General features: G+C 42.6%; 1 protein-coding gene across 1 annotated transcript in view; it reads left to right on the forward strand.

Annotated features, from left to right (window-relative positions):
- The first annotated feature begins 179 nt into the window (after positions 1–179).
- Positions 180–16,398, forward strand: part of KIAA0355 (KIAA0355 ortholog) — a 62,944-nt gene continuing 46,725 nt past the window's right edge. Inside the window, exons 1-2 of the mRNA XM_008067408.2 lie at positions 180–422; positions 773–1,486. Coding sequence (XP_008065599.1) covers positions 992–1,486 — 495 coding nt within the window. The 5' untranslated portion in view covers positions 180–422; positions 773–991. The remainder of the gene's footprint in view (positions 423–772; positions 1,487–16,398) is intronic.

Genomic DNA, 16,398 nt, shown 5'->3' on the forward strand with positions numbered 1-16,398 from the left:
CTCACCTCAGCTTCCCAAAGGCGCGGGATTACAGGCTGAGCCACCGAGCCCGGCTAATACGATTTCTTATTTCATTCCTCTAGCCCACCTATGTGGATACTGGCATTGCAGGAGTTAATGTTCTAGAATTACTCATTGACATATAACTTTCCTAACTTTATCTTATTTTTTTCCTCTTACAGGAAATGACTTAGAAGCCTTACAAATACATCTGCGCATTCTTGCTTCAGACTTTACAATTGAGGGCTGGCCCAGTCTGGAAGCACCTCTTATTAATGTTACAAGGAAACCGCTACCTCAGCAAACAAAAGGAAAGGAGGAGAAGACGTATAATAACAAATGACTTTTTTTTAAAACTTGTTTTCAGAAAACATTAGAAGAAATTTGGAAAATGTTAGCATTGCAGAGGAGAAGCTTTATAGGTAAATGGATTTGACAGGCAGGCTCTGTCAAAATTCTGCAGAGGTTTGATCTTCCTTCCTAAGGACTTTGTGTGGAGTAATTCTGTACTACTTTTTAAATTGCTGTTGATCAGCTTGTGGGTTTTTGGGTTCTAACTTTTTTTGCTATGTTGAAAATACATTGTATTACATTATATTACATTTTAAAAAGTTAAGTTATTTTCCTGCCATTGTAAATACAAATCTCAAAATATTCTTGCAAAGCAGTTATAAGTAAACATTTTTCTCAGCAAACATATCTTTTAATTAAGAGAGTGGAATGCTAAACAGTTCTTATACAGCCTTTTGGACACACTTTTATTTTTTGCCAGAGGTCCTGTCTACACTGAAAATATTAATTCTGTAAACCTGTTGTTATCTTGATATCTACGTTGGATCACATGGTCACCTGCCTCATGGAAATGCCTTTTTTAAGACTTCAATTTGCAGAACTCCACTATTTTTATACCTAGCTACAGTTTTGCAAAAAAAAAAAAAAAGAATTAGAACCCTGACCTGCTCACTGTCGCTGGGACAATTCCCCCTCCCGCATGTATTGCTGCAGTGCTCAGGACAGTAAAATGGACTACAAGCGGCGCTTCCTGCTTGGCGGGTCCAAGCAGAAGGTGCAACAGCACCAGCAGTACCCGATGCCTGAGCTGGGCCGAGCACTGAGTGCTCCCCTGGCATCTACGGCCACCACTGCCCCCTTGGGCAGTCTGACTGCTGCAGGCAGCTGCCACCATACCATGCCCCACTCTACTCCCATTGCTGACATCCAGCAAGGCATCTCCAAGTACCTGGATGCCCTCAACGTCTTCTGCCGTGCTAGTACTTTCCTCACAGATCTCTTCAGCACTGTGTTCAGGAACTCTCACTACTCGAAGGCGGCCATGCAGCTCAAGGATGTACAGGAGCATGTCATGGAAGCAGCCAGTCGGCTGACCTCAGCCATAAAGCCTGAGATCGCCAAGATGCTGATGGAACTTAGTGCTGGAGCCGCAAACTTTACAGATCAGAAGGAATTCAGTCTCCAGGACATTGAGGTAGAGTATCTTCTGTGTTATACTTGGGTAGGAAAATATATTCCAGGGGTAAGTGAGGAAATTGTCGTAGTTTTTTCCAAATCTTTGTAATCGTGGCCTTTGTCCTCTTTCTGTTGGTACCCTCTCATAAAATTTTGTTCAGGACAGATTTTGAATTGCTTTCATTTCTTGAGTTGGAGTCTCACTCTGCCGCCCAGACTAGAGTGCAGTGGCTGCTCCCGGCTACCGCAGCCTCGACCTGCTGGGCTCCGGCGATCCTTCTGCCTCAGCCTTCCGAGTAGCCGGAACTACAGGCGTGCCCTACCATGCCCGGCTGATTTTTTTTGATTTATTGTAGAGATGAGGTCTCGCTGCCCAGGTGGGTCTCGAACCCGCGGGCTCAGGCAATCCACTCACTTCGGCCTCCCAAAGGCGCGGGATTACAGGCTGAGCCACCGAGCCTGGCTAGGTAGATTTTTAAAATTGTTTTTAGCTGATCAGGGAGTTAATCTTAGTTTGGTTTTTCCATGTATCTTTGTACATCCAGGCTAAGTTTCTGGAGATAAGGTGTTAGAAGGCAGGATTTTCCTTTCCTTATTCTGGGACTTTTATCTCCAGTCTTGAGTTAAAGCTGATGAGTGAGGTGACTGAATAACCTCACTAATACTGCTTTGGGTTAAAAAAACAAGTTAAAACTATTAAGTAATACAACTAATTTTTATCATGTTTAAAACGAATTTCCAAGAGGACCTTAAGTTTTCCTGGGGTTTTTTTTTTTTAGAGATAGAATCTTACTATGTTGCCCAGCTGGTCTTGAACCTGGGCTTAAGTGATCCTCAAACTTGGCCTCCCAGAGTGTTGGGATTACAAATGTGAGCCACAGTGCCAAGCCAGAATGGTTTTTGTTTTCTGAATTGGAGTCTCACTCTGTCACCCAGGCTGGAGTGGCACACTCACAGCCACCATAGCCTTGACCTGCTGAATTCAGGTGATTCTTCCACCTCAGCCTTCCAAGTAGCTGAAAATACAGGCGTGCACCACCACACCCAGCTGATTTTTTAAAAATTTATTTTAGAGATGAGGTCTCACCAAGTTGCCCAGGCTGGTCTCAAACCCATGGGTTCAGGCAATCCTCTCACCTTGGCCTCCCAAAGTGCTGGGTTTATAGGCATGAGCCACCATGCCCAGCCTGATTTTTTTTTTTTTTTTTTTGAGTTGGAGTCTCACTCAGTCGCCCAGTCTGGAGTGCAGTGGCTGCTCCTAACCACTGCAGCCTCGACCTGCTGGGCTCCAGCGATCCTTCCGCCTCAGCCTTCCAAGTAGCTGGAATTACAGGCATGTGCTACCACGCCCAGCGGATTTTTTTGATTTATTGTAGAAATGAGGTCTCGCTGCCCAGGCGGGTCTCGAACCCGCGGGCTCAGGCAATCCACTCACCTCAGCCTCCCAAAGGCGCGGGGTTACAGGCTGAGCCACCGAGCCCGGCCCAACCTGATTTTTAAAGAGTCACAGCATCATTGGTCTACACTGGGGATTATTAAACCTTTTCTGTAAAGGGCAGATAAATTTTAGGGTTCGTGGGCCACATATGGTCTCTTACATATTCTCTGGTTTTTTACAACCCTTTAAAAATGTAAGAATCAGTTTTACTTGTGGACCTGTTTATTCCATGGACTGAATTTGGCCCATGGGCTGGAGTTTGCTGTTCCTTCAGGTATGAATGTATAATAACCTCCTAGGATCATTCTATTTTGAGTTTATCTATTACAGTATATATGTGGTTTCTGATTATTTCTCTTTGATCACATTTTATATCCGGGGAAATTATCATTTTTTAATGCATTTATAAAGTGGCTTATCATAGTTTAAAATATTTTTAAAATTATATACACAAAGTATGCTTGTAACTTTCAGAAGAAATTAAAGCAATGAAATGTAAAACTTCTGTTTTCCTCTCCCATCCTATTCCTTTTCACATAAGTGATCACTGTTAACAGGTTGGTGTATGCCATTCCAGACTGCTGCTGTCTCTTCATGCATAGATACATGTTTGTGCATGCACAAATGAACAGCTTTGACTTTTGTTTTATGTAAAGGACCATGTTGTTCAGGCATTAGTGTGCCTGCTCACTGCTTGACAGAGGTGTGTTAAGAAAACATTTAGGGACACTTTGCCCTCTCTTGGAAAGTGTTTAACAGTATTGGACCCAGACTGTTATAGCTATCATCCCATGATGACATAAGCACTTTTAGCTTTATATAGGATTTCAGGCAAGAGTGGTTTGAAAAATAAGGCCAAAAGCTTTTATTTTCATCTGAACTTAAAAAAAAAAAAAAAAAAATATATATATATATATATATATATATATATATGGATGGTATCACTCTGTAAGACCCTGTCTCTGAAGTACAGTGGTGTGACCATGGGTCACTGCACCCTTGAACTCCTGGGCTGAAGCAGTCCTCCCCCATCAGCCTCCTAAGTAGCTAGGACTACAAGCATGTGCTACTATGCCCAGCTAATTCTTTTTTTTTTTTTTTTTGAGGTGGAGTCTCACTCTGTCGCCCAGGCTAGAGTGCAGTGGCACATTCATGGCCACCCCAGCATCGACCTGCTGGACTCCAGCAATTCTTCCACCTCAGCCTTCCAAGTTGCCAGAGCTACAGGCGCGTGCTACCACGCCCAGCTAATTTTTTAATTTATTGTAGAGATGATGTCTCAAGCTGACTGGGTTGATCTCGAACCTGCGGGCTCAGGCAATCTACTCACCTTGGCCTCCCAAAGTGCTGGGATTACAGGCTGAGCTACTGAGCCCAGCCAGCTAATTTTAAAAAAATTTTTGTAGAGATGAAGTCACACTGTGTTTCCCAGGCTGGTCTGGAACTCCTGGCTTCAAGCGATCCTATTGCCTAGGCCTTGGAAATTGCTGATATTAAAGGCGTGAGCCAGTGCACCTAGCCAATAACCTGAACATTATTGAGCTATTCTTCAGGTTGTGCTTCCAGGTATTGCAGGAGACAATGCTAGACCTCCATGGCCCTTTGCTTTGCAACCCTGCAGGGCAAGTGCTCTTGTCCTCCAGGTCAGGACAATTAGGGAAAATACTCAACCATGAGAAGTAGGGACTTAGTAAGCCACTGAGGTACAGCAGTACCTACTTTATTTCTTCTGCTTTCCTGGGACCAGCACGGACCATTTAAGCTGAAAAGGGAAAATACTTATTGTTGTAGTTTAGAGTTTTGACTTAGCTTCCTTAACTAAAATGCTGATTAGGATAGTTGGAATACTACCTTTTTTTTCTCTTTCTTTAATATGATGAGCTAAACAGGCTTTCCAGAGCTAAACTGGAAACTAAGTGCTGTGGTGGGTTTAGGAATCTATGTGTCTATTCTGAGTTTTAAACAGCAGACTTGTGAGTTTCAAAATGTAATGGCCAAGTTCAGGGCCACAGACTTAACATTTTACTTTTTCCCCAGAGCAGTATTTGTTGTTTCTGGAATTTATGTACTACCAGGGATTTAGCCATAGGCCAATAAAGGTCTTTCTTCTCAGAATGTTCACCAACTCAGATGAAATGGCTAGGCATTTGGCTTTTTTCTTATTGGTTTTTTTTAGAGTTTTATGAGCAAGGCCCTGAGAGGCTCTTTCATATTCATCCCTGGGGAAAGGAGTCTGTGGCCTAATGTTGCTGAATTTGACTGGCTAGGCAAAGCCTCTTCAGGAGCTCAGCTTAGGACTGCTGGGTAAGGAAAGCACTGATTTTGAGAGTAGTCATATGATTGACCATTATAAATCTGTGACAAAGTACAATTCCCCCACCACCCTGAATGACCAATATGCTCTTCTAATGCTCCCCAGGTAATTTTGATATACAGCCAGTTTTGGAATGTGCTTATTGATTGACAGATGCTGATGTTTGTGTCCCAGAACTGTTTGCTGACTGTGTGCTCTGCCACTCTGCCCTGGGGCAAGCAGAGGATGCGTGTGTCCTGTCCAGTCTGTACTCATCAGTGACTTTGCTCCTTATCCTGGGGTGGGGGGTGATCACTAACTGACTATTGCCTATGACACTGTTTGGCACCTCAACCTCGGAAGTGAGTTATGGGGCATAGAGTCAGAAGACCTGGGTTTAGAAGGTGACTCTGCTTCTTACATTCTATGTGACCTTGTACAAATCTTATACCATCTCGGAGTCTCAGTTTGCTCATCTATAAAGTAGAATTGCCATGCACCTTCTTCCAGAGTTCTTGTGAAGATCAGAAGTGAGCCAGGCTCGGTGGCTCAGCCTGTAATCCCACGCTTTGGGAGGCTGAGGTGAGTGGATGGCCTGAGCCCGCGGGTTCGAGACCCGCCTGGGCAACTTGGCGAGACCTCATCTCTACAATAAATAAAAAAATCAGCCGGGCGTGGTAGCGTGTGCCTGTGGTTCCAGCTACCTAGAAGGCTGAGGCGGAAGGATCACTGGAGCCCAGAGGGTCGAGGCTGCAGTGGCTGGGAGTGACCACTGCACTCCAGTCTGGGTGACAGAGTGAGACTCCAACTCAAAAAAAAAAAAATCAGAAGTGATTGGCCAGGTGTGGTGGCTCATGCCTACAATACCAGCACTTTGGGAAGCCAAGGTGAGAGGATTGCCTGAGCCCACGGGCTCGAGACCAGCCTGGGCAACTTGGCGAGACCTCATCTCTATAATAAATTAAAAAAGAAGCCGGGCTCGGTGGCTCAGCCTGTAATCCTGCGCCTTTGGGAGGCTGAGGTGAGTGAATTGCCTGAGCCCGCGGGTTCGAGACCCGCCTGGGCATCTTGGTGAGACCTCATCTCTACAATAAATCAAAAAATTAGCCAGTCGTGGTAGCGCGCGCCTGTAATTCCAGCTACTTGGAAGGCTGAGGCGGAAGGATCGCCGGAACCCAGCAGGCGAGGCTGCGGTGACTGGGAGTGGCCACTGTACTCCAGTCTGGGTGACAGAGTGAGACTCCAACTCAAAAAAAAATAAATAAATAAAATAAATAAATAAATAAATAAATTAGCCAGACATGGTGGCACGTGGCTGTAGTTCCAGCCACTTGGAAGGCTGAGGTACTGTCAAGGCTACTGTGGCCATGAGCATGTCACTGCATTCCAGCCTGGGCGACAGAGTGAGACTCCAACTCAAAAAAAAAAAGATCAGAAGTGATTAGTGTGTGTGAAGCACTGTATCCCAGTTAGTTATCATCATCATCATCATCATTATTGTTTCCAACATGGCTTGAAAGGTGCTATTAGCTCTTCTGAAGTCAGAAGACAATTAGGTACAGAACCAACATCAGAGAGAAGTGTACAGCAGGTTATTCCTCTAACTGAAATGCTTTTAGGTAGAAACAGTTGCCACACCAGAATATTTGTCCCTGCTGGTTCTTACCTGGTTCCTGAAGTAGGTACCTGGCTTTCCCTTTGTGTATCTTTTCTCTGGGGTGTTCTAAGGCAGCAATGGTATTCCTGCCTGATGTCAGAGCTATCAGGACCTTTTCAGCATCAAAGCCTGAGAGGACGTCTACCAATAATCACTGTTCTATTTTCCTTGCTCCTAGAATGGGCATGGTAAAAAAAGTAGAGTGGAAGAATGTCCAGTGATTACATGTATAGTAGCAAGGAGCCATTAGATAATCCAATTGAGTTTGAGTAGGACTTTTTCCCATCTTGATTTTTGGAAAATTTATAGTTTACATTGAATATGAACTAGAATTTTGTCTAAAATGATAAATATGATCCTTATAGGTGCTTCACGGAATTTTTTTGCGGAATATGTCAAACTGTCAATCCAGCCAAAATGTGAATTCAGGAAAAATATGACTCCCCATATTGAATTTGTTCTTTGTACAAAGGGTTTGGCAACCCACCCAAATAATTTTAGGGGTAGACCAGATGATACTTGCTGTGTGTATATTTCCTTTTTGAGTCTAGGAGTACCTCTGCCTATGGGTTTTATGATTGCTCTAATTCCAGTGTGCCTGTAAAATGCCAGGCTGGTTGAACTGAGTTGGGTAATTTCTCTTTGATTTTGTCTGCCGTAATTTCATTTGTCCTAGAAATCTCTTATTTTATTTTTTATTTTTATTTAAAAAAATTTTTTTTTTTTGAGTTGGAGTCTCACTCGGTCGCCTAGACTGGAGTGCAGTGGCCGCTCCCGGCCACCGCAGCCTCGCCTGCTGGGCTCCAGCGATCCTTCCGCCTCAGCCTTCCGAGTAGCTGGAATTACACGCTAGCACTACCATGCACGGCTGATTTTTTGATTTATTGTAGAGATGAGGTCTTGCTGCCCAGGTGGGTCTCGAACCCGCGGGCTCAGGCAATCCATTCACCTCAGCCTCCCAAAGGCGCAGGATTACAGGCTGAACCACCGAGCCCAGCTATATTTTTTATTTTTTTATATTTATTTTTTTGAGTTGGAATCTCACTCTGTTGCCCAGGCTGGAGTGCAGTGACACCCTCACGGCCACGCCAGCATCGACATGTTGGGCTCTGGCAATCCTTCCACCTCAGCCTTCTAAGTAGCTGGAAATACAAGTGCGCAGTACCACGCCAGGCTAATTTTTGACTTATTGTAGAGACAAGGTCTTGCCAAGTTGCCCAGGCTGATCTCGAACCTGTGGGCTCAGGCAATCCACTAGCCTCGGCCTCCCAACGTGCTGGAATTGCAGACTGAGCCACCGAGCCTGGCCTATTTTTTTTTTGGAAATCTCTTATCTTAGCTAAGCATCATTTGTAATTAAAACATGTAGTTTATATGAAGGAAGTATAAACAACCCTGTAACTTGAGTTCCTATTTATTAGAAAGTCACAAATATCCATGTCTTTTTTACAAGTATCTGTTAATTGTCTTAAAATTACTTACTCAGTACAAATGTATGAAAAAAAGAATTAAAATAACTTGTGATTTATGTATTCATTCCACAGATGTTTATTGCATGCCTTGTTTTTATGCCGGATGCTACTCCAGGCACAAGGGATACAGCTGTGAACAAAATAAAAATCTCTCTCCTCAGATAGCTAGAAGACAATTGTGATCTTGGATAAGGCGTCACTAAGAAGGTGATATTTGAGTAAAGATCTGAAGGAGATGAGGGAGCAAGCCCTGCTGATAACCAGGAAAAAGGATTCCAGGCAGAGGGAATAGCTAATGCCATGTCCCTGAGCCAGTAGCCAACCTGAAGTGCTTGAAGAGCAGGATGGAACCTGCTGTGGCTGAAATGGAGTGAACGAAAGAGAGAGGAGTAGGGGTGAGGTCAGAAAGGTAAAAGAAGAGCCACTCTGGTTTGTACTCTCAGAGTAGCCAGGCAGGAAGCAAGATTATATGAGTCCCTTCAGGGTAGGGGAGAGAGGGCAGCAGGATGGGCTCTGTTATCCTTTCCAGTTGAGTAGTGATGCCATATCTCCTCTTGCCTTTTTTATACCTGAGAGCTCCCAGGGTCTAATTTTACATTGAGTCCTCAGTGTTGGGAGAGCTTGGTTCTCTGCGCATGTGTTCTGTATAGGGAATAGGGAGTCCTGAAGCCCAGGGCAACGACAGGGCTCCTAGGAGTTGTGCGTCTTTAGGGAGACTATGATTCATATCTTCTAGCATTTCTGCTGGCTTTTCAAGTGTTCACCACCTTGTGAATGAGTAGGCAGACATTAACTTAAAAAAAAAATTCTTAAGAGATGGGAGTCTCACTTTGGTGCCCAGGCTAGTCTTGAGCTCTTGGGCTCAATGGTCCTCCCACCTCAGCCGCCAGAATAGCTGGCACAGCAGGTGTGTGTCACCATACCCAGCTCTCAAATCTTTATATAATTGAATCGTTCAGTTTGACGTGGTGACACATTTCTTTTGTACACTATGTAATTACCCATGAATATGTTTAAAATAATTGAAAAGGACCTTGATTCAGGTATATTATCACTTATTTTGGATAAATATGCCAAAAAATGCTCAATAATAATTAGAGCAACAGTAATGGAAAATATTAGCAGCCGACTTCAAAATGTAATTTGCATTAACCTTTATGGAATTAAATGTACATACTGTGACTTTTTTTGTTTTGGCCTAAGGGTAAAATTCAGTGTTAACTTCTTTCTTGTTTTGACTAGTAGATCTTTCATAACAGAATATTGAGTAAATACTTCATAACTGTATGCACCAAATGAAAATTGAAATTGCTCCTACTAGAAACTGAAGTTCACCTCATAAAAAGTTTTTACAAGGCTGGGTGCAGTGGCTCAAACTTATAATTCCAGCACTTTGGGAGGCTGAGGCAAGAGGATTGCCTGAGCCCAGAGGTTTGAGACCAGCTTGGGCAACTTGGTGAGACCTTATCTCTACAATAAATTAAAAAATTAGCCAGGCATGGTAGCGCACGCCAGTAGTTCCAGCTGCTTGGAAGACTGAGGTGGAAGGATCGCCTGAGCCCAGCAGGTTGAGGCCATGAGGGAGCCACTGCACTCCAACCTGGGCAACAGAGTGAGACTCCAACTCAAAAAAAAAAAAATATATGTATATATATATATGAATTTAGTTTTCAGGCTGTTGCTAATTTCTAGTCACTTTTTTGACTTTTTTTTTATTTACTGAGGCAAATCTGCTGTTACTTAAATTGTCTTTAGATTTTTGCCTTTAGAAGAAGCTACAATTAATTAAGCATTTTGATCAACAAACAAGATTTACTGTATTTGCCTAGCCCATTCTACATGGGTAGAAGCCACTAGGGCCAGAGGGCATCCATTGTGGCTAGACCTTTGGACTGATTTGTTTAGATATGCATGTACAGCCAATTCATTATTCTGAAAATTGCTAATTAGAAGGAGAAAAGTGAGGAATTAAACAAATGTCCTGCTTTTCCAATATAGATCTCTGTTTTTCATGGTAACCAAATAGCCCTAATGATAAGGAAAACTTCTAAATAGAAAAAGCCTAGCATTCTTCAGTGCTGGGATACAGTTAGAAAAATCTCCATTTTGCAGACCATGATGAATTCAGTGACCCAAGCGGGTCAACAATGGAGGATAAAACTATGTGGTGAAGAGTTGCTGGGGAACAAGATATGGGAGGGATCAGGCTTTTCCCTGTTCAAATTCCATTGATCAGTCTCAGCTTCACCAAAACTGAGACAAACAGAGAATCTTATCTCCTGATGTAATTAATTAAAAACCAGACAGCACCCAATAATATTTTCTGGTACTTCTCTCCCTTCTTCCTCCCCAAATAAAACCCCTGAAATGAACTAATCAAGCATCTAGAACAAATTTCCAGTCTATAGGAATTATGGAGTATAACGAAACAAGTTATGAATCACCACAAGAAAGCGATCAGATATATTCAGAAAGTGACATATTTTATAGTAAGTTGACCTGATTTGTTGAACAAATGAGTAGCATTAAAAAAAATTAAATAGCTGAGCTCGGTGGCTCAGCCCGTAATCCTGCGCCTTGGGAGGCTGAGGTGAGTGGATTGCCTGAGCCCATGGGTTCGAGACCCGCCTGGGCAACTTGGCGAGACCTCATCTCTACAGTAAATAAAAAAAAATTAGCTGGGCGTGGTAGCGCGCGCTTTTAGTTCCGGCTACTTGGAAGGCTTGAGGCAGAAGGATCGCCGGAGTCCAGCAGATTGAGGCTGTGGTGGCTGGGAGTGGCCACTGCACTCCAGTCTGGGTGACAGAGTGAGACTCCAACTCAAAAAAAAAAAATTAAGTAGAAGGTAGTTTTGTAGATTAAAGAGAGTTAAGAGATATAACAACCAAATAATATTACCTTTTGGGGTTGAGATTCAAACCAAATGTAGAAAAGATAATTTTTAAAGATAGTTTGGGAAGTTTGGACATATAATAGGTCTTGGTTATTGGAATCTGCTTCAAAAAGAAAAAAGAAAGATAGGGAAGGGGGAAGAATAGATGGAGAAAGCATGACTAAATGTTGATGAGATTGAAGCTTCTTGATGGGTACAAGGTGGGTTGTTATGCTCTGCTTTTGCATATGTTTGGACATTTTCCATTGCAAAAAGTTAGGAATGCATGATAGGAATAATGCAACAAATTATTTCATTTCGTGGAGGGGTTTGTGTATGTGAAGTGGTCTTCTAACAGAAAGGGGGATTTTTTTGAATAGTTGGAAAACACAGGGTGTAGGAATGAAGAGAAAAGAAGGGGCTCTTCAAAAAGCTGAAGAGAATAAGACAAGGTATGGTAATTTACGCCTGTAATCCCAGCACTTTGCAATGTGTAGTTGGGAGAATGGCTTGAGGCCAGAAGTTTGAGACTAGCCTGGGCAATAAAGAGAGACTTTGTCACTGCCAAAATAGAAAAGAAATGAGTTGGGTGTGGTGATGTGTGTCTGTAGTCCCAGCTCTACTGGGGAGGCTGAGGTGGGAGGATGACTTAAGCCTAGGAGTTTGAGGCTGCAGTGAGCCAAGATCACACCTCTACACTCCAGTCTGGGTGACAGAGTGACTCTAAACAAAACAAGCCGAAAAAATGAAGAGACTAAAAGTGAATCAAAGGAGAAAATGGGAATAGGAAAAAGACACCTGAAGGCAGGACCCCAGCAGCAGGTAGGAATCAAGGAAAGAATGATGTGTAGCCAGGCTCGGTAGTTCAGCCCGTAATCCTGCACTTTGGGAGGCCGAGGTGAGTGGATTGCCTGAGCCCACGGGTTCGAGACCCGCCCGGGCAACTTGGCGAGACCTCATCTCTACAATAAATTTTTAAAAAAAATTAGCTGGGCGTGTTAGCGCGTGTCTGTAGTTCCAGCTACTTGGAAGGATGAGGTGAAAGGATCGCCAGAGCCCAGCAGGTCGAGGCTGCGGTGGCCGGGAGTGTGCCACTGCACTCCAGTCTAGGCGACAGAGTGAGACTCCAACTCGGAAAAAAAAAAAAAGAAAAAAGAATGATGTGTTCCTAATTTTGGTGACTAGTGATTGAATGGCAATGTTGCTTTCTTTTAGGAAAATATTTAAAATTTTAGAGTTGCTAAAAAGCCTTTAGTAAATAAATGTAAAGGAATAATTAGGTGTAATGGACAAATTAGATGAAAACAGGAATAGAAGTGTTCATGGTATATAATTATAGATAGTACTGGCTTTCCTGAATTAATTTTTGTGGTTCTGGACAGCTTGTGAAATCTCACAGGGTTGGATAATAACCTATTCTGGCAGCCTCTCTCATCTTTATAAATGAGCCGAGCTCGGTGGCTCAGCCTGTAATCCTAGCACTTTGGGAGGCCGAGGTGAGTGGATTGCCTGAGCCCGCAGGTTCGAGACCCGCCTAGGCAACTTGGTGAGACCTCATCTCTACAATAAAATAAAAAATTAGCCAGGCGTGGTCGCGCGCGCCTGTAGTTCCAGCTACTTGGAAGGCTGAGGCAGAAGGATTGCCGGAACCCAGCAGTTCGAGGCTGCGGTGACCGGGAGCGGCCACTGCACTCCAGTCTGGGTGACAGAGTGATACTCCAACTCAAAACAAACAAACAAACAAACAAAAAACAAATGAGCATCCATAAAATGGCATCTGCCTAAAATTCTTCTGAGGCCAGCGCACGCAGGGGTTGTGTGTCTTGTGTGTCTGCTACCTCATGTATATGTGTCCGTTGCCTCAGGCCCATACAGTCTACATGCCCAGGGGCATGTTGGCAGAGTCTGTCTCTCCATGAGACCAGGCTTTCCACCCCTCTAGCTAATAGTGAAATGTTCAGAGCCAGGAAAGTAGAAATAGTGGAGGAACCACTGTGAGCCCTTGCTCGCTCTGGATCCCCCCAAGTAGGCCCAGACACCTGGCCTACTTTCCTCTTCACCGAGCTGTACCACCCATCCTCTTCAATAAATACTGGCTGCAAGTGAGGCAAAGATGAAGAGGGCAATAAAAAGCGCTCCAGGACTGGTAGGCCAGACAGATAAATAAATAGACTGTGACACTAGGTGTGATGCAGACGGAAAATAGCCAGAAACCTGACTGTTGGTTTGGCGCTGCTTTCAGCTGCTCTTCCTTCTCTGCCCAGCTCACTGTGACGGGGCCAGCCGTCATACCAGAGCTTCTGCCTAACCTGGAAGAATACTGGAAAGAGGGCAGGACAGGACTGAGAGCCCGAGATGTTGGGAGTTGCCTCCCAATGTCCAATCTCTTCTTTCTTAGTAACAAACTGATTTTGTTTTTTAAGCTCATTGTGTCTAGAATAAAAATTATACTTCCCAGTCTCCCTTAAAGTTGGGAGTGGGCACTTGTATAAGACCTGGCTCATGAAAATGTAATTAGAAGTGTTGGATGCGACGACTAAGGGAAAGGGAAGGGAGCTCCTTTCTCCTCCCTCAGTTTTCTTCTATCTAGAACGCAGACATAATGGCTGATAGTCATTTAGAACTATGAAGTAACTTAAGAATGGAAGCCTTGCGTGAGGATTCAGAGCAGAAAGTTGGGAACTGGGTTCCTTGTGATGCTCTGACACTCCATTCCAGCTTGGGACTGTCTGCCCTTGAATTTGTTTTGCCTTAGAGAAGGATAAAATTGCTCTTATTTAAGCCACTGTATTCTCTTGTTTTGTTATGTATTTACAGCATTAGGCTGTAAATCTATAGATAGGGGTGGAGCCCCCTTTTTACCAAGTCCTGAGGTGAATATCATATTGAATTGCAAATTCAAAGAAGCAGCTTCAATTCTGCCGGGACTTCTCCTGCCTTTTTTTTCTTGGCGGTGGGAGAAGTAGATTGAAGCCAGTTGTATAGGGTGTTTAGCTGTTAACTAATTTTTCGTGGGGTTAGAGCCCACCAATCTAGTGGGAAGGACTTAGCTTAAAATAAAAGTGACTGATTTACATTTAGTTGATGTGGAGTAAGCCTCTGCAGTCCTTAGTTGGGGAAAAGAGGATACAGGAATTAAGCATTTATTAGCTTACTTAGGGATTTGAAGGCTCTTGGTCTAGTTAACCTAAATTCCTACTCCAATTGTAGGAGTATAGGGGATATGGGTAAAAGTAGGGTGGATAAGGTTGTTAGAGTGGGTACAATAAGTATTAGTTTTGTGTTTTCGAATTGTCATTTTATTTTTGTATTATTGTTAACTGGGAATATGGTAAGGGTTGTTGAGTAGGTTAGTTGTATGTAGAAATATAGGTTAAGTAAGGCTGTAATGGCCATTAATATTGGGATAAGGGTATTATTATTTTTTATGAGTTCCTGAATAATTGCTCATTTAGGGAGGAAACCTGTGAGTGGAGGTAACCCTCCTAGGGATAGCAGAATTAAGGGTATCATGGATGATGCTAATGGAATTTTGTTTCATGAATTGGATATTGTTAGGATGGTAGTGCTTGAAAATAGAATTAATATGGAAAACAGTGTAATTGTTAGGATAATGTAGATGAGGAGATTAAGGATTATTATAGTAGAATTATATTTTAGAATTGCGATTATTCATCCCATGTGGGCAATAGAAGAGTAAGCTAGGATTTTTCGAAGTTGTGTTTGGTTTAGTCCCCCTCAGCCGCCTAATGCGATAGAGGTTAGGGCAATTAAAATCATTAGTGTTAGGTTTAGGGTTATGTTAATTTGATATAAGATTGAGATAGGAGCTAATTTTTGTCATGTGAGGAGTAATATTCCAGATGTTAGTGATACTCCTTGTGTAACTTCAGGAACTCAGAAGTGAAAGGGTGAGAGACTTAGTTTTATTATTAGGGCAATTAAGATTATAATTGAGGATGTTTGATTGAATTTGTTTATAACAGTTCATTGTCCGGAATAACTTATATTTGTAATTACGGCTATTATCAGAAGTATAGAAGCTGTAGCTTGAATTAGAAAATATTTAGTAGCTGCTTCGGTTGAGCGGGGGTTGGCTTTTTCAATTAGGATAGGCGTGATAGCTAACATACTTATTTCTAGTCCGATTCAAATTAGTAGTCAGTGTGAGCTGAATATAGTAATTATAGTACCTGAAAATAAGGTAAGGAAAATGGAGGATAAAATGAGGGGTTTACTTAGTACGGGAAGGGTATAAACCAACATTTTCGGGGTATGGGCCTGATAGCTTATTTAGCTGACCTTACTGTAGAATATTGTGTAATTAGGTAGCACGAAGAATTTTGAATTCTTAAGTATAGGTTCAATTCCTGTAATTCTAGAAATAAGAGGGTTTAAACCTCTATTATTTACTCTATCAAAGTAACTCTTTTGTCAGACATATTTCTTGTTTTATAGGTGGGGTGGGATACTGCATATTAGGATGGGTATTGAGATATATCATATACAAAAGGCTAGTGTGAGTGGAAGAAAGTTTTTTCATAAAAGGTGTATTAGTTGATCGTATCGAACTCGTGGATATGAGGCTCGGATTCATAGAAAAAGTGAGGTGAGAATAAGTGTTTTTGCTATGAAGTTGATTGTAAATATTTCGGGTATAAAGATGTTATGTAGTGCGCCTAGGAAGATGATGGTAGTTAGGGCGTTTATTATAATAATGTTAGTGTATTCTGCTATGAAGAATAGGGCAAATGGTCCTGCAGCATATTCAACATTGAATCCTGAGACTAATTCTGATTCGCCCTCTGTGAGATCGAAGGGTGCTCGATTTGTTTCGACTAATGTTGAGATAAATCATATTATTGCTAGTGGTCAGGAGGGGAGAAATAGTCAGGAATATTCTTGAGTTATAATTAGTGTTATTAGTGTAAAGGATCCGTTTATTAGGAGAATTGCTAGGAGAATAATTGCGAGGGTTACTTCATAGGAGATTGTTTGGGCTACTGCCCGGAGTGCACCAATTAGTGCGTATTTGGAGTTTGACGCTCAGCCTGATCAGAGAATAGAGTATACGGCTAGGTTAGATGTTGCTAGAATGAATAGGACGCTTACGTTTATGTTGAGAAAGGGGTGTGGTATAGGTATGGGAATTCATATAATGAGAGCTAGGGATAGAGCAAGGGTTGGTGCAATGATGTA

Source organism: Carlito syrichta, unplaced genomic scaffold (genome assembly GCF_000164805.1).
Source record: "Carlito syrichta isolate Samal-C Ts95f unplaced genomic scaffold, Tarsius_syrichta-2.0.1 Scaffold309576, whole genome shotgun sequence".
NCBI classification, from domain to species: Eukaryota; Metazoa; Chordata; class Mammalia; order Primates; family Tarsiidae; genus Carlito; species Carlito syrichta.